General features: G+C 41.1%; 1 protein-coding gene across 1 annotated transcript; it reads right to left on the bottom strand.

The window, feature by feature from the left end:
* On the bottom strand, positions 1 to 24,477 carry ubash3ba (ubiquitin associated and SH3 domain containing Ba). Its single transcript, XM_054754876.1, has 14 exons — positions 23,804 to 24,477; positions 11,615 to 11,668; positions 11,221 to 11,407; positions 8,252 to 8,450; positions 8,000 to 8,169; positions 7,722 to 7,930; positions 7,471 to 7,615; positions 6,211 to 6,331; positions 5,974 to 6,096; positions 5,759 to 5,851; positions 4,641 to 4,785; positions 4,463 to 4,569; positions 2,929 to 3,038; positions 1 to 2,840 (listed from the first exon to the last, which is right to left on the bottom strand). Exons 1-14 carry the CDS (start codon positions 23,929 to 23,931, stop codon positions 2,703 to 2,705), a joined length of 1,929 nt encoding a protein of 642 aa, XP_054610851.1. The 5' UTR covers positions 23,932 to 24,477; the 3' UTR covers positions 1 to 2,702.
* Between the last annotated feature and the right edge of the window lie 1,005 nt (positions 24,478 to 25,482).

Raw genomic sequence — 25,482 nt, 5'->3', positions numbered from 1 at the left:
TTTTCTGATCGTTGTGCACCTTTTGGTCCTCATAAAATGAACTTGTTGACTATTCACTTGGGAACGACAGGATGGAGCTCCATCTAGTGTTCATCCTTCACATAGCTTGATCATATTATAGTGTACGTTTGTTGTTTATATTTATGCAATTGAGATGAATGTATTATTAGTATAGACTGATATTCAGTGATTCCATCCAGTAATTTTGAAAATACAACTGTTAGCAGCATTGCATAATGTCTTCACCGAATGGGCTGGTGAGCATTTGGAGCATTATTTCAAAAGTTTAATCTTCTCTTCTGACTACGACGTAAACCATACCAATTTGCTTTAATCCACCCGAAAGCACTCAATCATAAAACACTGTTACAACCGTCACTGCTTGGCAAGGAAGGTACTATTTGACAACAAGGTGTGTACGAGGCCATAAATCAGCTAATATTGCAAGCTAGCTAGCAAGCATGTTCCAATCCCCGCCCCCCGCCTTTTTTTTGCTGAAGGTTTTCCAGTTCATCTAAGGTACCAATTTTTCACTCAAACTCACCTCTACTAGAAGAGAACTTCAAATACTATATGGGATTTGTAGTGGTTGGAAGAAGGGCAGGTGACGAAATTGTGCCATTACCTGTCAACTCGCTTAGTGTCCATTAGATGTGGTGGATCGATCCAAATGTCAATAGCGTCGATATTTTAACTGAGGGAATACTTTCTTAGACACAGGAGGGCTTTGGGAGTAAAAAAACAGAGGCTGTGAATGAGAGCCAATTGTAGTTTTTGCTTTTGTTTACTGATTTTTCACCATTGACTTTCTTTTGCTGAAATAATTGTATGTTAAAAATTCAACAGTTGTTTTATTCTGTTGATATTGTATGTATATATTGTTAAATTGTTCACAGATAAGTTTGTTGCTATTTCTCCTTAATATCTTTGTCAGTTTTCAAAATTCTGATTATATCACAATCAACAAATTAAACGCAAAATTACAAAATCATTCAAATCTTAAAAAATGTAAAACAAAATATCCCATAATTTAATTGAAAACTTAATTTTGGTCCTTAAACACAAGACTTGCTCAAGAACTATTGACGGCGTGCACTGTCGGAAGAATACACGTGGCAAATGAATACAGTGTGCGCCTGCTCGCTTATTCATGAACTTTTTGGACTTCATTATGTCTCCCAGTGCGCCAAAGAGGAGAGCAATCACCATGGAAGATTAACATAAAAAAAAATGAACATCAAAATTACATCATAAAAAGCTCAGAGAGGCGCCCCACCCACCAAAATTGACGCTCTTTCGGCCCCAATCATTCAACTGTCGCAACCATCATTAAGGATGAAGGTTATTGAATGCCAATGAATGCTAGCGGGGTCATGGATTCTGTGCACTGTTAGAAGGAGATATGGGAGGAGAAGAGGTGGTTGTCATTCCAGACTTCATGTTTTATTAATCCTTCTTGGCTGCTTGACAGTTTGATGACTCTTCTTTATCAATAACCATTATCCATAAATGAAAGTAAGGACATGATAGGGCAGCTTTTGTGACTTATTACAAAAGTCAAACTATTCCAAAACAGAATGCTGCCTGCATGGATGAATATGTTATTTTTGGATTCCGCTTCTTTTTTTTTTTTTCACACTTTTAAAGAGCACCGTTGCTGTGCACCGTTACGGCCCCTGTGAAGCAATCAGCAAGAACGCTACATGGACGAGCTTTGAAATGACAGCAAAGGTCATGCAGAAATTACCAATACATTACAAGCAAAAATGAGTTGGAAGCACTCTCTGCTCTGCTCGCAAATCTCAACACCCCAATTATAAACAAAAATAAGTACTTCACATGCAGGCCCAAATAACTCCACCCACTCGCTTTATTCATTTTCAAGAGCAATAGTATATTTTGATTTGTAAAACAAATAATTTGTATGCTGCGATTTGCTGGCGACCAGTCCAGAGCGTACCCCGCCTCTCGCCCGAAGACGGCTGGGATAGGCTCCAGCATACCCCCGCAACCCTATTGAGGACAATTGGTGTAGAAAATGAATGGATAACTTGTATGATCTCCTTAATATTAAATGTACAGTTCAATGAAATGTGACAAATTAAAAAAAAATGTTTGAAAAGCATTATGGCTGCAGCACCAACAGTGCCGGCAACATTTCACAAAAACTAAAATGAATGTCACAAAAATTTCACTTAGTAGTTCCAGTGGAGGTTATTAAAACTGCATGGTATCGCTAATGTTCGTGGACTCACGTGAGATAATAACTGTTGGTGGAATAGAATGGCAAATGATATGACATTTGGTGGAATAAAAACAAGTGTAATAGACAACCTACTACCGCCATTTCAACAATGAAGAGCAGTTCTTCCCTGTTAACATTTCTTTTGTGCTTCCCCCCCCAGTATAGTTGGAGCCACCAGTCAAATAATAGTTTCTGTCTTTTGGAAAAATATTCCTGCAGTACAAGTCTCTGGCATCTTGTCACAGTGTATTGGCGGGCAAGAGAATACAAAATCAATGAGTCTAGATACTGTTTGCTGTAATCTTCACATTCCTGAGCTGTGCACCTCAATACAGTGACCCGACTGACGAGATGCCGTGCATGGAAGCCAGACGTGTTTGTTTTTTGTTTTGGTGTCATTGGGCTTGATTTGAAGCAGTAAGGTTAAAAAATAAATACTGAAGCGGCATGTTTGTCTTTAGTCTTGCATGAGCATCTCCCTCCAGTTGAAGCTGTGATTGGGTCCATGTGTCAGAGGCAGGATGGGCGGGTCAACCAGCTGCCACACACCTGTCTCCCCCATTTCTTCGCAAGCACAAAATCCCAAGTAGGGAATCTGGGGAGAGGATACACCAACATGTTATTGAGAGAAGAAGAACAATAAGACAGCTCTTTCGGTGTGATGTAACCAGCATCTGGCTGACCTTCCGCACAACTTGGACAAAGTCCTTGGAGTTTTGTGGGCTGAGTCCTTGTATCTGGCGAGTGCAGGCCTCCAAGGACGACGCGTGGGCCACAATCAGGACCTTGTTTCCTGTGTTATGGAAGTAGAGATGAGAGAGGCAAACTGCACAGACACTATAAATCTATTATATACACTCAACAAAAGTAAGAATGTAACACATTTTTGCTCCTGTTTTTCATGAGTTGAACTGAAAGATGTAAAACTCCTCTTACACACACACACACACACACACACACACACACACACACACACACACACACACACACACACACACACACACACACAACAGGTCTATCTCTCTCAAATATTGTTAAAAAAAAATCTGTCTACATCTGTTAGTGAGCATTCTTAATTGATCCACCTCACAAGTGTGGCATATCAAGATGCTGATTAGACAGCATGATTCTTGCACAGGTGTGGCTTAGGTTGGCTATAATAAAAGGCAATTAGTTCAATCAATAAAATGCACCTGTGTTCGTTCGTTATGGTATCTGCCGATACCCTAGCCCTATCGCCACCATGGGTTACTCAACAGGTGCATTTTATTGATGCTGAGATACCCTCACAAGGTCCTGAGGCCCAGTGTTATGTCATTCATCCACGACCATCACCTTATGTTGCAGCATGATAATGCACGGCCCCATGTTGCAAGGATCTGTACACAATTCTTAGAAGCTGAAAACATCCCAGTTCTTGCATGGCCAGCATATTTACCAAACATGTTACCCATTGGGGCTGCACGGTGGTCGAGTGGTTGGCATGTTGGCCACATAGTCACAGTCAGGAGATCGGGAAGAAGGTTGAATCTCCGTTGGGGATCTCTGTGTGGAGTTTAATGTTCTCCCCGTGCGTGCGTGGGTTTTCTCCAGGTACTCGGGTTTCCTCCCACATTCCAAAAACATGCATGTTAGGTTAATTGGCGACTCTAAATTCTCCGTAGGTATGAATATAAGTGTGAATGGTGTGTTTGTTTGTCTATATGTGCCCTGCAATTGGCTGGCGACCAGTCCAGGGTGTACCCCGCCTGTCGCCCGAAGTCAGCTGGGATAGGCTCCAGCATACCCCTGTGACCCTAATGAGGAGAAGCGGCATAGAAAATGGATGAATGGATGGATGTTACACATTGAGCATGTTCAGGATGTTCTGGGTCTGCGTTTACGGGTTTTGAGGCAAATAGTGCTCACTCGTTTTTCGGGCCCCTCCCAATACAGTTAAACTGCTCATTTTGGAGTGGCCTTTTATTGTGGCCAGCCTAAGGCACACCTGTGTAATAATGCTGTCTATCTTGCATCTAGCATCTTGATACGCCACACCTGCAAGGTGGTTGAATTATAAATGCTCGTGAACACAAACTTAAATTGGTGAACAATACCTGAGAGATACGACGTTTGTGTACATAGAAAACTTTTAGATCTTTGAGGTCTGCTCATGAAAAATTGGAGCAAAAACAAAAGTGTGGCGTCATGCGTACAATTCCAGAAATTCCACTTTACCCATGTTTTTGCACTCTGACAGGATTTCCCGTGTCACTTGGAAGCTCCGGCTGATGTAGGTGTCATAGGACTCAGACACCACCAGCTTGTTAATGGGAATATGAGGTCTATGGATCAGGGATAGGAAGAGGATGTTCAAGGAAATTAGCATATTGATGTCAGAGCATTGGCTCTGTACCTGTAGGTTGTGTCCACACTCAGGTTAGCAGCAGCCAGTTCTGTTGGAGGGATCCAGGTTGGTAAACTTGTGCCCGAAACCCACTTGGTCCACTCAAAAAGTCCAGGTTCCACACGAATTTTTGTCTTTCCCTCCTGTTGGAGACCTAAAAGAAAAAAAACAGAAGGACACAATCAGAGAAGACTTCCAACTCTGCAACTACTCTGTGCTGTAAAAAAGTAGGACAACCCATTGGGAACGAATTTTGACTTTATGCATTGGTTTGCGTAAACTAACTCTTCTACTCCTGAATCGCTGTACACCAAAGGGGGAAAACGTGGCAAAACATGCACCACTACTGCGTTGCCTGTGCTATTATTTATCTGACACATACACTACTTGGTGGCGCTGTTCTTAAATCCCAAAGTCTGGGGCTTGACTTGAACTCAATGTGCTTTACAAAACACTCACTGTAACCCATCCATCCATTTTCTATGCCGCTTTTCCTCACTAGGGTCGCAGGAGTGTGCTGGAGCCTATCCCAGCTGACTTCGGCTTGACTGGTCACCAGCCAATCGCAAGGCACATGTAGACAACTATTCATACTCACATTCATACCTATGGACAATTTAGAGTCTCCAATTAATTAACCTAAGATGGAATGTATTTTCAGAAGATGCCCAAACAGAGAATCGGACTGTGTGGCCAACATGCTAACCACGAGGCACCCTGGGCCGCACGGTGGATCACCACAAAATTTACTACGCACCTTTACTAGACTGCACATACAACATCCACATACAATTTGAGCAAGATCGGTTGAAAAATTACAACACAATGGGAATGTACTAATTTTTGACTAGTATGCCTAAAATAGCTAAAATGGAAGCGGTGGAACCGGTGTAAATTAATTCAAAATATATAATGTAAAATAAATGCATAAATATCCACCCCCTTTAAAGTGAATGATTTAAATCAGCAGAGATCCAGCTAGTTGATGCCTGCAGTGTCACAGTTAGTGAAATATATTATTATTTGTATATATATATATACACACACACACACACACACACACACACACACATACATAGAAGATGCTTCACTGTGTTACTGAAAGAATAATTAGGTTGGGGTCCTACCCTGCAGAATGTGCTGAGCTGTCTGGACACAGCGAAGTGAAGGAGAGCAATAAACAAAGTCTACTGTGGTGTGGCTTTCCAGCAGTGCTTCACCTGCAATGGAGCAAAGCACAGTACGATTAAACCTGCAGGAAACTGTCATACAATTCGGAAGATCTTCTTTTAACTGTGTGTAACAATATTGATCGCCCTTTATGTGTCTGAACTATACCAACCTACAAGACGGGCTTGAGTGGAGCCAAACACAGTAATTGGACAATCTTTGTCATAGTCCCGGTGACCTCCGCTTCTAGCTGGCAGGCTGGATGGCATGTTGAGATTTGAGCGTATGTATCGGCCTACAAACGCACACACACATGCACGCACGCACGCGCACACACACACACACAGAATCTTTAGTGTGGTTACTCTTAGCTTGATCAGCATCATGAGTTTTATCTGTATACACACACCTTTGGCATCAAAACACTGAGTCACCCAGTGTTTCCCAAAAACGACATCCATCCTCTCCCCATGTCGACACACAAACAGTCTCATCTTGGACTGAGACGAATGACCAGCTGCCCGTGTTACCTAGATAAAACAGAAAAGTGAAGATCATTTAGCCCAGAGGTGTCAAAGTCAACTTAACTGGGGGCCACTGGAGGTTAAATTTGGGTGAGGCTGGGCCCCATCAAGTATTCAGTCCACACTCACGTTTCAACCAAGTGACTAACTTGTCAACAAACATCACCGGAAGGTGTCGTGAGCCTGAGGTACTGCAGGCCATAAGGGATTAAAAAAAAAAAAAAAAATCAATATAAAAATATAATACTCAACATAACAGTCTGACTACCGGTGTCATTAAAAAAATAAAAACACTATGACCATCACAGAGCCACAGGTAGACAACACATACACAGGGCAACTACTACTACTAGTGGAGGATGATAAATAACAACTACGTTAAGTCTAAACATGTACTTTGAGCAGCTTTTTACAAAAAGGCATGCTGGGAGCCAGCATCTCTCACGTTGCTGGGAGAGCTTTCGGCTTCCCAGTATGCTTTGCGGTACTTCTTTTGTTAAAAAAGCTGCTGAAGTTGTGTGTTTAGAGTTAACGTAGTTCTTTATTTGCCTAATGTGTGTTTACTCATTTGTTGCATGTTTAGCTGTAACACAGGGTTCACACCGAGATTGTAGTGTTCTGTCTAAAGATCTGCCTGTTCATTTCTCTGTGTGACAAGCTCACTGCAAGCTCAGTGTTGATTATTGCCAATTAAAGAGCGTTTTCATGGGCCGCACTTACACTCAACTTTGATGTCAAGTAGGGGGCCACAAAATATGGTCCAGCTGGGGCCGTGCGTTTGGGTTACCTGACACCAAACAGCGATCAACTTTTTTCACTGAGGGCTGCATACTGAAAAATCTAAGCATAGTTGGGCCAACAAGTTGTACATATTTAAACAAAAAAACTGACTCAATCCCAACTTTGTGTTATATGTGACAACATGTGTTATTATTAGCATCCACATTTCAACTTTTTATCATTACATTTGGCCTTTTTGACATTTCTTGTTGTTCGTGTTAGTATTCTTGCTTCTTGCTTAAAGGAGCAGCAGGCCGCAAATACACAAACGCAAATGCACAACATTCACTAGATGGACAAATGTATTGGGACAATTTCAATGTCATGCAATGAGGTGCATGTTTCTCATCCTAAATGGCTTATACCTGCATGGAAGGACAGAGGCCAGTGAGGCTGGGAGGATCCACCAGACTGTCAAGCAGACTGTCAGTGTGCTGCCCATCAAAGAGTAATCCACTAAGTGTGCTGCCAGAGTTAGACGGAGCGGTACAGTTGAGAATAGAATGGGACCTTAGGATGGAACAACGAGAGATGCTTTACTCCTATGATAACTCAACACATGACTACTTATGAAACATCACTTGGATTTCCAGAAGTTGAGCTTCTTCTTTCTTACCCATGGACAACCCAAGTGTCTGACTCATCAGCACGACTGACATAGTTTTCAGGCAGCAGGCCAGACAGTCCTGTGCCCAGCGAAGTGCCGTATACCCAGCCTTCACTGGCACTGCTTTGCTCCATTGGAGACATGAAGATGAAGTCTCCAGGCACCAGCTCAAGCTCATCATCATTTTGAGGCACATAGGGGTACATGACTTGCAGTGTCTAGCGGGGACAAACAGATATATGGTGAAAAAAAAGATATATAGTTCTGATATTTTGTCTTAGTACTACCTCATGATTAGCAAAGCGAATATCCCGAGAGAAGAGCACGACAAGCCAGTCACAGCCTGACGACACATCCACGTTCTTGGCCAACTTCTCCAAGATTGGAAGATGGCTGCCTTGGAAGTGGTATGCCAACGTGACATGCAGTTGCTTCTTATGGGGCTCAACATGCACATCTGTTGATAAAATATAAACATCAATGACAACCCCGCAATGTCCTGGCTTTCAATTCTGATGCAGCCTGAATAAATGATGAACCTGCTTTCATTTCTGCTTCACTGGCAAAATCCGCAGCAAAACTCTTTAGCACCTCGGCCACTTGTTCCTCCACAAAGAGACCAATAAAGGTGGAGGAGGTGTACAGCTCCAGGGGGAGGGGCATAGGGATACGACCTTTCCACTTGGTCACGGAGGACTGGAGTGCATCAGACAGAGCCTCCACCTTCCCATCAGCACACTGTGAAGTTGATGAAACAGAAAAGACATTGAATTCAGCGAAATCAAGATTTTTTGGTTAATATTGAAAATTTACACAAGAATTTTGTCTCAGTTGGCATGTATTCTCTGGTGAGCGTACAATATGGTGCGTGTCTTGTCGTGCTGTTAATACACTGTGAGTCCAACTGTGCTCTTAATGTATTCTTAATGACAAAATGTCCTTGTTAGTATCCTATTAGCTTGCCACTACATGGAAACAGAAATCAGAAGTCAGCTTCGTTGCCCATCTATTGTGTCATCAGCAGCTGACTCTCAAAAATGTCAACACTAAACACGTTTTTATAGTTTTACAATTATAATGTTACACGCATACAATTCTAAATGCATTCACAGTGGTGTGAAAAAGTGTATGACCCCTTCCTGATTTCTTGTTTCAGTTCAAACAAATTTAAACATTAGTCAATGACAACAAAACTGAACACAAAATGCAGTTTTTATTATTAAGAGAGAAAAAAATAAAAAATACAATGACCCTGTGTGAAAAAATGAAAGTCCCTTAAACCTAATAAGTGGTTGGGCCACCCTGAGCAGCAACAACTGCAATCAAGCGTTTGTGATAACTAGCGAGTCTCTTACAACGTTGTGGAGGATTTTTGGCCCACTCATATTTGCAGAATTGTTGAATTCAGCCACATTGGAGGGCTTTCCAGCATGGAGCGCCTTTTTAAGGTCATGCCACAGCATCTCAATAGGATTCAGGTCAGGACTTTGACGAGGCCACTCCAAAGTCTTCATTTTCTTTTTCTTCAGCCATTCAGAGGTGGACTTGCTGGTACATGCTCCTTCAGTATTTTTTGGTAGACAGCAGAATTCATGGTTCCATTAATGAAAGCAAGTCTTCCAGGTCTTGAAGCAGAAAAACAGCCCCACGCCATCACACTACCACCACCATATTTTACTGTTGGTATGATGTTCTTCTTCTGAAAAGCGGCATTACTTTTATGCCATATGCAACGGGACGCACACCTTCCAAAAGGTTCAACTTATGTCTCGTCAGACCAAAGGTCTTGGGGATCATCAAGATGTTTTCTGGCCAAATTGAGACGAGCCTTAATGTTCTTTTTCTTCAGCAGTGGTTTTCGTCAGGTCATTTTTCCCCAGTGTCTTCCTTATGGTGATGTCATAAACACTGACCTTAACTGAGGCAAGTGAGGCCTGCAGTTCTTTGGATGTTGTTGTGGGGTCTTTTGTGACCTCTTGGAAGAGTCGTCGCTGTGGTTTTTCCTGGAGTCCCAAAGGTTTAGAAATGGCTTCATAACCTTTCCCAGACTGATAGATCTCAATTAATCTCAGTTATGGTAATCACTTTTTCCACACAGGGCCATGTGGGTTTGAATTTTTTTCCTCCCTTAATAATAAAAAAGATTGACAAGTGTGACAAACATACAAGAAAAATAAGAACTCAGGAAGGGGGCAAACACTTTTTTTTTTTACACCACTCTAAATGACAAATTAAAGGGATAAAAGAACATTTAAGGTCACTTTTACTTTCATTGAAATCATGACCATTTCCAAAGAAACGATGTGGCAGTGAGATCAACACAGACACCACCTTCCTTATTTGTCATGACTTATTTCTTGAATTTAATAGTGGGTTTCACCTTCTTTATCAAATGCTGTCACTTGCAAATTTATTTAGCTCCATTTGGGATTATGGAGGTGAGAAACACTATTGATTTCAACAAACAACTCATGGCAAAATGGGAAGGTCCGCAATCTGATAGGAAGTTAATTAGTGAAGCGTGTCAAGACCATAACGTCAATATTTCGTCATTACTTATCAGTCGATGACCTAAATCGGCGTTATCCAAAGTGTGGCCCTGGGGCCATTTACTGCCGCAGCTGTTTTTTTTATTGGCCCTTCGCACGTTCTAAAAATACAATTTAACAAAAAAACTAAACAAAACAGCAAAAATGGAAAAAAGAGCAGTGATTTTACAGGAATGAAGACAATATATTAGGAGAATAAAGTCATAATACTGATAGGAAAAAATAGTATGAAGTTGAAATGTTAAAGATTAAAATATGTACTTTTTTAAAGTTGTAATATGAAAAAGAAACAAAAGAAAAAATACAGCTGCAAATTTGGAAAATTAGGTTGGGTAAAAGTTGTAATATTGTGATAAATTCAAAATATTATGACAATAAAGATATAATATCACAAAGAAAAATAATTATAAAAAGAAAGTTAAAATATCAAAAAAGGGAAAACAAGCAAAATAAGGAGAAAAGGTTCATATTAACAGTATGCTTTGTCACTGATAACACAAAGATGACATGCAGGCTGTTTTTTTTTCTCATCTCAACATATCTACTGTATATGGGTTGGTTTCAAAATTTAAAAAGTGGCCCCCACATTCTTTGATTTGTCAGTATATGAGCCTTGGTGGAAGAAGTTTGGCCACTCCTGATCTAAACAATACTGTTTTGACCCAAATATAAGACGTAGGCATTTCTTCCCTCGAAAAAAAAAAAATACAGAAAAAGACAGGTTGTTATTGTTACATACTGCAGGGTTTCCACTTCATGTAATTGATCGCGCCGGTGCCCCACTACAAAATAAAAGCTGCCACACCTTAATAATGATTTTTTTGTTGTTGTTTTCTTTTAACTTGAAAACAATTTTCCATGAACAGGTCTCAAAAAAAGGGCTCACCATATTCAGGGTCATATTATATTCAGGTCAATGTGGTAAAAATAGTGCAGAAAGATGAGCGATTGCGACTGACCATGAAGAACTGGCAGAGGGTGATGTGGGGGAAGATGTTGTGTGCCTTGTTTTTGCCGCACGAGAGGCGAGACTGCTGCCAGAAGTGAGAGAGCTGCTGCAGCAGCGGCCCACTGGGTCGCAGATACAACACATACTCTCTGGGCAGAGGGTCATCCAGGAAGGGGTCATCCACATGGGAAAAGAGCCTGGCGTGACACACACGGCACACAGGAGTTCAACATCTTCTACAAAAGGGAGGGTCCAGCAGACGGCACAACTATTATGTTAGCACAGTGACACGTTAGACTTTTAAGGCACTTAACACTACATTTATCATTACATTCCAGCATTGCTTTAGTAACTTATTAAAGTGTTTTTACATAAATGTGTATGTGCGTGTGCGTGGTTCTCACCAGTCACAAGCTGCTTGGACATTTTTCCCTCCTGTCGAAACCAAAGCTTTCAAGCTGTGAAAAGACAAAGATCAAGAGAAAACACAGGCACAAAATCAATAGTTTCTCTTCCGGCCCATGTTTATTTGGAGGAGATTGCTGTGCACCATGTGACAGTGAAAAGAGAGCACACATCCCAGGAGAGCAGTAAAATGACAAGAGGCACTCAATAATTCATAGTAAGAGCTCATGAAGCTGTATTGAAAGTCAAAGTACAAATTGTTGTTTTGGAATGAACAGAGAAAATAGGATAGTTGATTACGTTGAAAATACTTTCAGAATTTTGTGAACAGTGACTGCAAAACGTTGATATTATTAAGATTCCTTTATTTGTTCTTTTGGAAAAACAAATGCACAAATGTAAATTTGACCACCACTTCATAATAGACTTATTTTTATTTAAAAAAATAAATTTAAATGATTTAAGCAGCTTTGAGACTTTGTGGATATTCTCTAACATAAAAATGTCAGTCATTGGCACAAAATATTATGAATTTTACACATTCCTTATAGGGTGCATATGGTTACGTTTGTTTGGATTTTCACATAATGCTGTATCACTGAATACAGTTGTGAAACATTCATCTTTTTGGGGGTTATTTGTTGCTTATTTGAAAACTAAGCCAGAAAATTGCTTCCTTCACTTCATTAGATAACAAAAATAAAATCTCCACACATTATATAAAGGACTGCTTTAGCTCAAGATACTGTTTGTCACTGTTCTGAATGGAAACAGAGGCTCACTATTTTCAATTGGGATGGAAGTCAAATGGACACAGTGGAGTACTATGAGCATGTGGTCCAATGAAAGTGCATGTTTTCACTGTGCCACTGATGCATTCACATTCAATAAGCTATTTTTATAGTTGGCCCACTGAGAGGGTCCTCGATTCGGCTCCCAACCCTGGGGCGGTGTGCCCTCACCAAGGCAGTGCGCACAATGGGAGATGCAGAGGCTAAAGTGTCACAACAAATGGCTGGCACACATCTACTGACAAGTGAATTAGTTCATTTTCTACTGCTTATTATTGTTCAGGGTCACGGGAGAGCCGGAGCCTCTCCCAGCTGATTTTGGGCAAGAAGCGAGGTCATCAGTCAATCACAGGGTAGGTAGTCACACTCACATTCACACCTATGGATAATTTCAAGTCCTCAGTTAACCGAACATGTATGGCTTTGGACTATGGGAGGAAACACACAAGGGAAAACATGGAGACAGCCAAGGTTCATACTAGGGATGTCTGATAATTATTGGACAATACTGGCATAAAAATCAGATCTCTTGTCATATCGGTATCATTTTTTTTTTTTTTTTCCACCCCTAACAAAGCTTGATAGTTAAGTCTGTCTGTGCTCTGGAATTATTTCCAAGTTTTGCCTCTGGATTGCAAATATGAAATTTGCATGACTGCAAAGTGTTACATTTTGCTCTAATGTGCATAATGTGCACATTGCGCCAAACAGGAAACAGAAAGCCAAAATACAAATTCTAAACAAAGCTAAAGTCCAATCTGTCTTGCACAACATGACAAACGCAGGTTATGTGAGGGGAAAGTAAGGTGTCTTCCTTCAATACTTCTAATTTAATATCACATCAGGAAGAATCACACGCATTTTGGCAGTTTTTCTATAGCTCATATTGCAGTATTTGTCTTATTTTACACAATCAGCGTTTATTTGTGAAATGCATCAAGTGGCATCATAAAGAAGCTCATTACACAACATTAGTTTGAGGGAGGAGCCGCTGCCTATATCCGTATCGGTAATGAAGTGCTGGACAATATCGAGTACCTCTAGTTCATACCCATAAGCCAGGAGGCTGTCAGGTAGACATACACATTTAGCACATGACCGCAGCGATAACTTCAAGTCTAGCATAACAATACAAGATGAAAGTAGATTGCACAGTACCGATTCAGTTCAATTTATTTCTAGCCCTTGGGAATCACATCTGCTGTTTAATCCTTTAAGTCTTTTTCCCTGAGTTGAATATTTGTTTTTTTGTGTTCCACATAGTAAAATCGGCCACAGACCTCCTTCCTCAATGACTGTGTACACCAAAAGCTTCTCCCTTGCCCCTGGCATAAAAAAAGCATGTTATTTATAAACTGAATTTCCTGTTCACAGCTGGATGAAGATAAGGACTGCAGAGCTGACTGTAGATTATCTACTGTATAGCTTCAACCTACAAATGCCTATTATTAGATGCCTTAACTTGCACTTGCACCAGGCATTGCTGGAAAAAAGCATTTAATTTCACTCTATGATAACTTTTCACTTCCTCTTACCACATTTAAGTCATATAAAAGAAATATTGTGGCTTCCGACCCATCCTTTATAAGGCCATCTGTGCTCAATATGACTGATATGAGATTTGGCAGCTTGGGGTGTGTAATCTTGTGGTTTTGCTACTCAAAACAAAAGTCAAACTCATAATAAAAAAAAAAAAAAACAGTGATAAAATGACTCAATGGTATCCCCAAATGCACACAAATGTGTTCACCACTTGCAACGGCATGCACCCGAGGACCCCACCATGACTCAGCTGTAGAGACAAATTAACATTTCCTGTTTACAAGCCAAAAAGGGAACACCATTACTAACTGCTCATATCGCCCCAACAGCGCCAAAAAGTTTCCTGCTGCCAAACGCCACAGAAAGAAAGACCCCGTCTGGACAACACAGGCCAGGAACGCCCTCATGGTGACACACCATCCTGTTGAAGCAAGCTTTTGACACCACAAAATAATTTTGTGTCACAAAAAAGTGTAATACAGCTCCAAAGCCTGTAATCTTTACACTGGGGTCAAAACATACTGTAAATACTACAATTAAGGCCTCTTTCCAATGAACCACAAAGTCTCCTGTAGTTGCTAGGCGCGTGGTCTACAACAGCAAATAACCGCCAGGGTCCCTAATTAGTGCTGGTTAAAAAATGTTAAAAAAGACGGCTGTGACTACAGGCAACCACTTGATATTATTTATTTATTTTTTATTATTTTGTTTATTACTGTGTTCCACCTCTGCCACCAGGGCCTCCATGGGGTAGGGGGCGATACCTCCTCCGTCCCTGGGCGAGGCGGCCCTGTGTTGTGGGGTGGCCTGGTGCGGGCCGGGCTCTGTGGGCTGGCTCTTGGGGGGCCGGTCTTGGTTCTGCCCATCCCTATGGGGCCGGTGGCTCTCTGGTGGTGGGGCTCGGCCTGGGTGTGTGGGGCGGGGCTTGCTGGGTGGTAGGAGGCAGTCCCTCTTCTTTCAAACATGTTGTTGGTTTTGTTACAGTGATGGTGATGTAGGAAATAAGATTATAGTTATTAAAGTTGTGTGCATTACAGTTATTGTCATTCTGTTCACTATTATGGTTCATATTTCCATTAGTACTATTACCACTACTGCCCTACATATTGTTGACTTCAGCTGTGCTTGCAGACACTCTGGGCAAATCGTAAAATAAAAAAAACAATCATGTTTAAACTACTTAATCATGTTTTTAATGCCTTCATTTTTGCATGAGGGTCATCATCAAGCATCCGCGTTAGCCACATTTAACTCTGCCTGCACATGGAACAAATTACACCAAAAGAGATGAAGTCACTCAGGTTAGTCTTTTGTCAAGGTTGAAACTTCTCAAAATTGGCAAAAGATTTTCTAGCATCAATACAATACGTTCCATGAAAAAACAAACGTAATGTACTGTATCTGAAGTCAATACATACGTGTGCTGTCAATATGATCCTATATTACTGTATGTAGTAACTCAAATATCAAACCGTACCTGTAAAATATACTTGACAAGTAGTTAAAGGTCATAAACAGGGCCTTTTGGGTTTACAATAAAGTTCGTCTGTTTGGCTGATAGTGGGAAGTGTTTCCCCAAAACACAGTTAAGTATAGTCAGTATCTACAACGGATTCTCCTTTTCTCGCGTCATTATTTCAGAAAAGGAGACATTTGAGGTCATATGGTATAACAGAGAGCGTCCGAGACACCATAAAGGAAGTGAGTGGGCCATTGTGTGGGCGAAGTATGTTGATTGTATTCTTGCCGGTGTTTTGTGCTATCAGACTTGACTTTGGCTTGACATGAATGTAAGCCCAGCACAAGTAAGAGGAGCTACAACTCATCTTGTTTATTAAGGAGAAACCAACAGTATAATGTTCTCTTGTGTGCGCGAGACATTGCAACGTCTGCTTCTTCTGCCCTCAAACCACCATCTCAAACAGAGAAAGGTCACACGCCACTTCAGGAAATGGGCGACTTCCGCTTAGCCGGTTTGAATCTGAACTTAAAGAACTTTGTTCATGAAAAATCCTGCATGTGCTCTACAAAACTATCAGGTGATTTTTTTTGCCTCCATTTATTTGCCTATAATTGAGGAATATACATACGGCAGATAAAATATTAAGATGCAATCTAATAATATCCAATACAGGAAGTCTGCTGGCTTCCAAGCTGTAAACATTTGAACCACTGCATAATAAAACTAAATGAAACTAAAATATTTAGTTGTACTTTCAGCAGGCAGCATAAGAACACAGCTTAAATATTGTGGGTGCTTCATCAGTATGCACTGTTTAAGGAATTGATACTTCACATTATTTGTTGTGAAGTTAAACAAAAAAAAAAAATACAGCTGGTCTCAGGTAGGGCTGCAACTACCGATTATTTTAATAATCGATTCATCGGTTGATTATTTTTTCAATTAATCGGATTTAAAAAAAGCACATTTTTAATTTCCGCCTCTTAGCAGCACTCCCTTTAAGAATGCATGAATGGACCAAAATCATAGCACAGGCGAGGAAGAGGAATTTCTCTGAGACCGAAATTGAGAAAGTATAAAAAAATTAACTGACAAACATCACAAACACTCTACTGCAAATCAAGAAGTCACTGGCACAGCCTGCTACATGTGCATCACCAATAAATAAATAAGAAATAACAAATAAATAAACTTCAGGGGAAGGCTTTGTGTTTGGCATCAGCACGTCTGCTCTGGGGGGGAAGGGCGGTGCCTTGTTTGATGGTCAAGTTGTGAAGCACCTAGTAAGATGATATGGCCTGCGCTTATCATGTATATACAGGTACACTAGGTCCCCAACTTACGAACACCCGACTCGCGAACATTCGCGGATACGAACACAAGCCGACTGGTCTATATTTTCATGTATTTTGCCTTATAACTCCATATTTATACTGCTACGTGCTTGACCAGTAGAGGGTACTGTGACACTGCTAATGGGACCAACAGGAGGTTGGTCGAGGACGAGAAGAGGAGAGAGAAAGGCTAAGAGTTGTATGATACAACCCGGACAGAGCGTGTGATTGAAGTTTATGAAGCGTTAATAGGCCTGCTTAGTTCTACACCACCCACAGAACACTACCTCTTTTACTGACGACGATGATTTGTCCTTTTTTTCAATCTCTCCTCCTCCTCCTCCTCCACAACGACGTATGCTCGACCACTCCTCTTCAAAGGTAAATAACATTTATCATCACGTACTATTATAGCATTTTTATGTTTGTTTTTTTCATTACAGTAATTATCCTCATTTAATATTACTACTACATCCAAACTCATATTTACATACATACAAATATACTGTATATGTATACACGTACATGTAGTACCTACTGTATATCATTGGTAATATTACCTTTTCCCCGACTTAAGAACAATTCGACCTGCGAACGGTCGTCTGGAACCAATTGTGTTGGTAAGTTGGGGACCTAGTGTGTATACAGTATATATAACAGTAATAAAAACCACTAGCAACATTTCTATCTCAATAACAAGACGACTACACTGCTTTGTTACTACTGTTTTTTGTGTGAAGACTTTCAGCATTTCTGAACATGAACATGAGTCCTGACTGTGATTGTTTGATTGCAGTTCTAGTCTTGGCTCTCATTAGATTATGTACTGTACCTGGTGTTGTGGTCGGTGAAGATTAGATATGGTGTACTTCCTGTGGTTTCATGACTTATGAAATTGGAAGCACAACCACAGACGCACACCAACTTCCTCCGAGGACATTAAAGACTGACTGTCGACCAGATCTGTTCCTTAGATGCAGTAGGAAGAACATATCAGTTATTTTTTCTTTCTGTTCAATTGGTAGGCTTTGATAGTGTATGTATTTATGATAACTTCTAGTGATTTTCTTTTGGGGAAGAAAAATATACAGAGTGGTAAAATCTATTTGGAATCAGTTGGCAAACCTACTTCCCTGTATCAGACATGATCAGTGCGAGCGGATTGTCCTACTGTCCTTGCAGCTCCTATCTGATTGCACCAGTCGATCGCTGACTGACTTGGCAAAAAATCCTCTAATTTACACAGAAGGGATGATTCTTGTACTCGTCATCATTTTACAGTGTTTCATAGTCACAATCGAATTTTGTGGCTTCAGTCTTAGTCACAAATATGCATACTGAAGCAAACTATACATATTTTTTGCCTAAATTAAGCATTTTCAAGCATAAAAATGGCTAAAATAAGTAATACAAATATAAGGCATTCAGAAGACGCATTCAAAGATGCTGTGAATGATATGTAATAGGGATGCTCCGATTGATCGGCCAGCGATCAACATCGGCCGATTTCCGTAAAAAAAACACGCCTTTCAAGCATCCATCCATCCATTTTCTATGCCTCTTCTCCTCATTAGGGTAGCGGGGGTATGCTGGAGGCTATCCCAGCTGACTTTGGGCGACAGGCGGGGTACACCCTGGACTGGTCGCCAGCCAATCGCAAGCATGTCGCAGCAAATCCTACATGTTTGTTTGCTGCCTCAATGTTGGTGTCAGCTATTTCAACCATTTTTTGTGAACACAGATAAACAGGATATAGCCAAATCTTATTTTGAAGGCTAGAAGTGTGTTGTGTGAGTTGAGAAGGTCCCTTGCCTTGACTGTTGCTAACGGAGACAGACTGTGCAAATAAATAAACTTGCCTCACCATAGCCATAGCGTCCGTCTGTTATTTACACCAAACGTCCACATCAACTAGCATCCTGAAACCATGGGCTACATTGACATGAGACAGACGTCATTTATTGTATGACTGATGACCAGATTCTGACTGCTTAGAGGAAGTCCGACGTAGCGCATCAAAAGACGAGGTACTTGTTATTTTTTCACCATGAATGTATGAACATTAATCATGTTGGTCGTGCACGCTTCTTTGCATATCATCGTGTTGCAAATGTTGCAGTGAGCCGACCGCTCTTTTTTATGAAGGTAAGCCAAACATTTTAGCCGCTTCCTCTTTGCTGGTGCTCGCGGGGTTCTTCTTTGTTGGTGTTTTCTGCTATTTCTTCAGGTCGGCGAAGTGCGCATCGAATCTAGGAATCGGAATAAAAACATTTGAACAATCCCCGGAGAATCGGAATGTTAGCCCCGGTTCCCATCAATGATTGAGACTTGATGCCCAACCCCAACAATAAAGCCCTTGTTCCCTGAAGCTGGGCCAGATGACAGATTTTCTGTTGTTCTGCCTTTTGGGAAAGAACCAGATGACAAATACAAAAAAAATACAGCTTTTTTATTTTTAGATTAATTTGCACGATAGTAAACAGCTGCAGCTTACATGTGACAACATAACATCTATTTTGCTCTATTTTGCTCAGAAATGTCAGAATGAAACATTTAACCTTAAGAGATTATAATATCAGAATGAGAATGAGAATGAGAATCAACTAAGTATGCTTACACAAACAAGGAATTTGATTTGGGTTAAAATAGCTCTCACTGTACATATACACAAACAAAAGGGATAATATAATGATAATAGTGAGTGTGTGATTAATAGACTGGGACATTATCTACATTTGTTTACATTTTGTTTACATTTACATTAAAAAACAAACAAACATTATTTATATACTGTATATATATTTTTTTTTACATTCAAGTGTTTCTTGTTTTTTTATATATAAAATAAAATACACAACAATAATTACGACGAATATAATTATCATATATTACAGCTAATATGTTAAAATTACATTTAATAATATTAATTATAAATTGTCATGCTTAAATATTCCAATAATAATCATCAATTTAACAATAAACTGCTTTTATATCCTATGCATCCATCTGGAATTGGGGCCAAGTCTTTAAATTTATCCAAGCCGTGTGTCAAAATCATTTTGGAGTCATGGGTAAATTTTCTTCGACTGTTTTATAGTACAAAGCAGGACATGTTTAACGGGTGAATAAAAGGTCTCATGTACATACAAAAGGGCTTTTGTGGGCGGTGGATCTGTTCAATTCATCATTATATAAGGCAGAGGGTTGGAAACATCATTGAGTGAGTAGACGCATACATAAGTTAAGTAAAAGTAGCTTTTGTACTGCATCCAGATTACGGTTTTGATTGTGACCTACTTTTATGAACTGGATAGCTTCTAGAATGCTTGATAAAAGTCCTGTGCCTTTTTCATTTAGTCCAGGATACAATCATCTGTCTCTCTATTCTAAAGAGTACCAAAATCACTGATCCCTAAACATTGTTTCCACCATTGTAAGTTTGGCTAGCCACAGTATACTGTACGTAGTTTGGAACAACAAGCTCTGAACAGGCTTGCATTTCCACCACGCGGCGTGTATGCGGGATGGTGATAGCTTCAACGAGTACATACAGTATCTCACAAAAGGGATTACACCCCTCATACTTCAGTAACAATTTGTATTACATCTCAAGAGTGAATACTATAGAAATGAGACTTGGATATACTTTCAAGTAGTTCAGATGGTAGAGCAGTACAGATTTACAGTGGAACCTTGGTTAGCGTCATGTATCCGTTCCAGAAGGTCCAACTCTAAACCGAATCCATTTTTCCCCACAAGAAATAATGTAAATCACAATTATCGTTTAAGGGAATAATGAACATTTAATGTCACTTTTACCTTCATTGAAAACGTGGTTATTGCCAAAGACACAATGTGGCAGCAAAATCAACACGGCCACCACCTTTGTGTTTTGCCATGAGTTATTTTTTCACATTCACCTGTGTCTCTCACCACAATTCTCTGCTTTTCTTTTGATCACTGCTGCAAAATAACCCAAAATGGAGCCAAAGAAAGTTGCTTTTTGATAAAGACAAAGAAGGTGAGAAACACTCTTGAATCCAAGAAAAAAACCGCATAGCAAAACAAAAGGTGGTGTCCGCGTTGATCTCGCTGCCACATCATGTCTTTGTCAGCAATCACGTCTTCAATGAAAGTAAAAGGGTAACCTTCAATGTTCATTTATCCCTGTCATTTGTCATTTATATGCATTTAGAATTGTTTTGCACATGTAAGACCTTAATTGTAAAACTATAAATACGTGTTTTGTGTGAACTTGTGGTGTAAATGTGTTAGTTAGCAAAGAACTACAGTCAACCACTGATGACACTATAGACGGGCGTCTGAGCTGAATTCCGGTTTCTGTTTCCATGTCTTCTTTGTGTTAAAACTACATTAAGAATACAGTGGGACTCGCGAAGTGTATTAATAACACACACGCCGAGGCAAAATTTTGGTGTAAATTTTCGACAACACCAAAAAATACGCTAACCGGGGCGTACACTAACCAAGGTTCCACTGTACTACTAAAAATGAGTCAACACACAGCCATTATTGTCTAAATAGCAGGCAACACAGGTGAGTCCGTAGATAGTTGTGTACGATGGCGGTAAGTCATGGTCTGGGGTTGCATGAGTGCTTCCGGCACTGGGGAGCTGCTGTTCATTGAGAGAAACATGAATTCCAACATGTACTGTGACAATGTGAAGCACAGCATGCCCCCTCCTTTGAGAGTTTTCTAACAAGCCCAAACACACCCCCAAGCTGACAAGTGTCTTGCTGAGGAAGCTGAAGGTGACGGTGATGGAGTGGTCAAGTATGTCTCTTCCAAACCTGAACCCAAATGAGCAGCTCAAGCAGAAGGAAGATGGAGGAGTGATAAAATATTGACCAGCTCTACCGGTGATGTCATCATGGAGGAATGCAAGAGGATTCTAGTAACAACCTGTGCAGCCCTGGTGAATTTCATGGCCAAGAGGACTAAAGCAGTGCTCGATAACAAGTGTTCACATTAAATATTCACACTTTGGACGTTTGTGAGGTGTACTCATTTGTGATGGCAGCGATTTAAGCAATAGTGGCTGGGTTGACTTCTTTTCAGTTGACACTAGATCTATATTGCTATACAAGCTGTACACCGACTACCATTTTCACGACCAAGGCGCACTTAAAAGTCTCACATTTTCTCCAACATGGACAGGGCGCCTTATAATGCGGCGCGCCTTATGTGTGCACCGAGTTCCAAAATCTGTTAATGTTGTTGTGTGACTTTGATGACTGGAAGCATTTCCTGCCAACACGCTGCTTATATAGACGAAAGGCGCACGTGACTGAGGACAGCATGCGGACGTTAAAGGGGGAAGGGTGGCCGTGAAAGAGTACGCTACAGGCACGCCCCCAGTAGGTAGTACATAGTGCCAGTATGTGCATTGTGCAAAACAACATCGGTTTGGCCAAGGACCCTGGAAAATGGCACCTACAAAGAGAGTTTGCAACTGTAAGCTATCAGTTACGCGGAGGAACTTGGGAATCGAGCAGCCACAAGAGAATTCAAGATCAACGAAACGGCGCCATCTATCCATCTGGGCAATGACTACTGTGGCGCAGCAACTCCTAGTGTGGTTAAAAAAAAAATGCCGACAAACACATCCAGCCCAACCACATCACCAACATGGATGACGTGCCGCTCACTTTCGACATCACGGTGAACCACACTGTAGAGAAGAAGGGGACCAGCACGGTAGCGATGCACACAACGGGGCACGAGAAGTCGGCTTTTACTGTTGTGCTTGGTTGCCATGGTAATAGACAGAAACTGCCACCTACGGTGATTTTTAAGAGGAAGACGCTGCCTAAAGACAAGTTTCCAGCATGCATGCTAGTGTATGTTTTAGCGTGCATGCATGCTATCGTATTGTAGCATCGCTGGGAGCACGTCCTGTTCCCCAGCGTATTTTGCGGTACTGTTTTGGTGCAAATGCTCCTAAAGTTACATGTTTGAGTCACATAGTTGTCAGTTATTGTTCTGCACAAATAGCGGTAGTGTCTTGTCTGTTTTTGGCTATCTGCTGTGCTGCTGTGTGATGTTTTTAGTTGTGCACCATGAACTGTATGAGAGATCTGTTCTTAATCTGCCCAAAGAAATAAAGCATTATCGCTTCCTCACTGACTCTCGAGCGCCCGTATGTCTGACTGCCTGCGCCCAATAATACGGTGCGCCTCATGTATTAAATACAGAAATAGCACCGGTAGGTGCAGTACACATTTTGGGACTTTTACAATGTCCATGGCTTACCTACATGTCTTCTTTATATTCCTAAGAGAAGGACTGTTGTCTACTTCTTTTGTTAAATTTATTGTCACCATTTTTGCATTTCTATGATGTTGAACTATTTAGTATGTTGACATGAAGCACACTATGTGCCACTAACTACAATTAATTTGATGATCATCAGAATCATTTCAGTGAAATGAAACTCCCGCCTACAAAACAACATGACATCCGGTGTTTTGGTCCGCTGGTGCAGTCGGTTTTCACACGTTGCCTCACTCAGGACTAGAGTCCCCATGCAAGCGGACCGAGACCCATTTCATGATCTGGTCCTTTTGGTCCTGGACTGCGTTCACACTATACCAAACAAACACTGTTCTAGCAGAGCAAACTTTGGTCCGTTTTAAATGGACCAAGAATGACAAGTATGAACGCACCTTGATAGGAGACTGTAGTAGTGGTGGAATTTATTTTAAATACCACAAGTGGACCACAACAACAAACTTTCCAAGAAACAAAGCATAGTTCTGCGTGGAGGAAAATACTTGAGTCAATACCTGAGTTTTTATGTTATTACATAAGCCCCATATTGCAATCACACAGGACGGCTTGTTTCTTGGCAACCATTATATCTCAAAGATGAATGAAAAAAATGAATACATTTGAGGATTGTAGCCAGGACCCACTGAAAGTGGCAAGTGTAACATCTGAGTCACGTAACACTCATCACAAATAAGGTACTGTAGTACTTAAATGCTAAGTTGCCATTGCTCTACTATATTTATGTGAAAGCGAAGCAGTGTACTCACGCCCTGGTCTTTGGGAAGCCCATGGACAACAACACGTCCAGAGTAGACCCATGTTTGACGGTGCCGGCCCGGTTCTGGCGCTGTCTCCGCGGGGTCACTTTGGCGTATAGTTCCTCTTTAGCAGCCATGATTCACTGCACCATCAGCATGGACGGACCTTTCGCGTATTTTCATTTATTCAATGAAAAGACAAGCAACCAACGTTTTATGTCACAAAAAAGAAACCAGAGTCTCAAGAAGCTCGATTTAAGTGCACCAAACACTTTGGTTCGTTTTCATCCAGCAAGTCCGGACCATCACATGAAGGGTCAGCCATGGCAAGTCAACTCAGCTCAGCCGTGAGCCCAAGCCACGGTCCCCGAAAATGTCGGGCTCGAGTTCGCCTCTCGCATCCGGTCCACAGAATGAGAAATCAGATGCAGCTAAACGCCAGCTTCCTTCCTCCTCCTTCCTCCAAGGGCTTATTTATGAATGGCTCCTGGGTGGACGGAGGTTCTACCTCTAAGACAACAAGCCGTCAAGTTAAGGGCCGGCGGGTTGTTAATAAACGTACAGGACAGCCGTGAGTTGTCCAGTGAAAATTACAACCAAGTGATAAAGAACTACAGCGACATTAATCAGTTGTTTGAGGCCGTGTGATGCACAGCGCCAAGCTGAGGGTGGATGGTGGAAAGAGTGCTTCACACTTCCTGTCTGAGAAAAGGGGGGCTTTAACGCGCATGCGCGTTGGACAGCAAATGAAAAAAAAGAGCAGCATCATCTGTTGCTATGACAGATACAGGGTAAGTTTTTTTTTTTATGATGTCTAACTTCCGAGGTCGACGTTGTCATAGCAATTGGGTCACTCGAACTTAGCCCCTCTAATAGATACACTGAAATTTCAATTGTTTTTATTTGTATCGGTATTTTAGGATCACCACACATCAATGATTACTCATTGTGGCAGGACAATGGTCCAGCTAGTGAATGTGTCCAATAGGTTACATTTGTGGAAAATGAGTTTAAAAGGTCACTCCGCTCAGCATCCATCCATCCATTTTCTATACCGCTTCTTCCTCATTAGGGTCGCAGGGGCATGCTGGAGCCTATCCCAGCTGACTTCGGGCGAGAGGCAGGGTGCACACTGGACTGGTCGCCAGTCAATCGCGGGGCACATATACACAAACAACCATTCACACTCACATTCATACCGATAGGCAATTTAGAGTCACCAATTAACCTAACATGCATGTTTTTGGAATGTGGGAGGAAGCCGGAGTACCCGGAGAAAACCCACGCACACACAGGGAGAACATGCAAACTCCACACAGAAATGCCCAGGGGAGAATCGAACCCAAGTTTTCCCGATCTCCAAGCTGTTACTGTGTTGGCCAACGTGCTAACCACTAGACCACCGTGCGGCCCTCGGCTCAGCAATAAAATAAAATAAATTCGTGAAAATCAACATTAATTTACAGCCTAAAGAAATTAAAGATTGTTTGCAATGTTTGGACTTTTTACGATTTCAATTTAAATAATTATATTTGTATTGTTTTATAATTGTATTTTGTCAGTAATTTGCTTGGAGAAATCCGACCAAAGCAATGTGCACATCCATGGGTGAGGCAGCTGACAGGTAGGCCTGTGGTGCGGCAGGCCAAGTGGCTTGTGGCTCTGGCGGTCGCAAAGGCAAAAAAATC

This window comes from Dunckerocampus dactyliophorus, chromosome 16 (assembly GCF_027744805.1).
Source record: "Dunckerocampus dactyliophorus isolate RoL2022-P2 chromosome 16, RoL_Ddac_1.1, whole genome shotgun sequence".
Taxonomy (NCBI): Eukaryota; Metazoa; Chordata; class Actinopteri; order Syngnathiformes; family Syngnathidae; genus Dunckerocampus; species Dunckerocampus dactyliophorus.
This window is presented reverse-complemented; position numbering and strand designations above follow the sequence as displayed.

Bases quoted from the DNA above. Each gene is read 5' to 3' on its own strand.
- ubash3ba (XM_054754876.1), bottom strand. From the start codon at position 23,931: ATGGCTGCTAAAGAGGAACTATACGCCAAAGTGACCCCGCGGAGACAG. The intron at 7,616-7,721 runs GTAAGAAAGAAG...TTCCATCCTAAG, and splicing joins GACACTTGGGTTGTCCATGG to GTCCCATTCTATTCTCAACT. The intron at 5,852-5,973 runs GTTGGTATAGTT...GCTCCATTGCAG, and splicing joins CACTCAAGCCCGTCTTGTAG to GTGAAGCACTGCTGGAAAGC.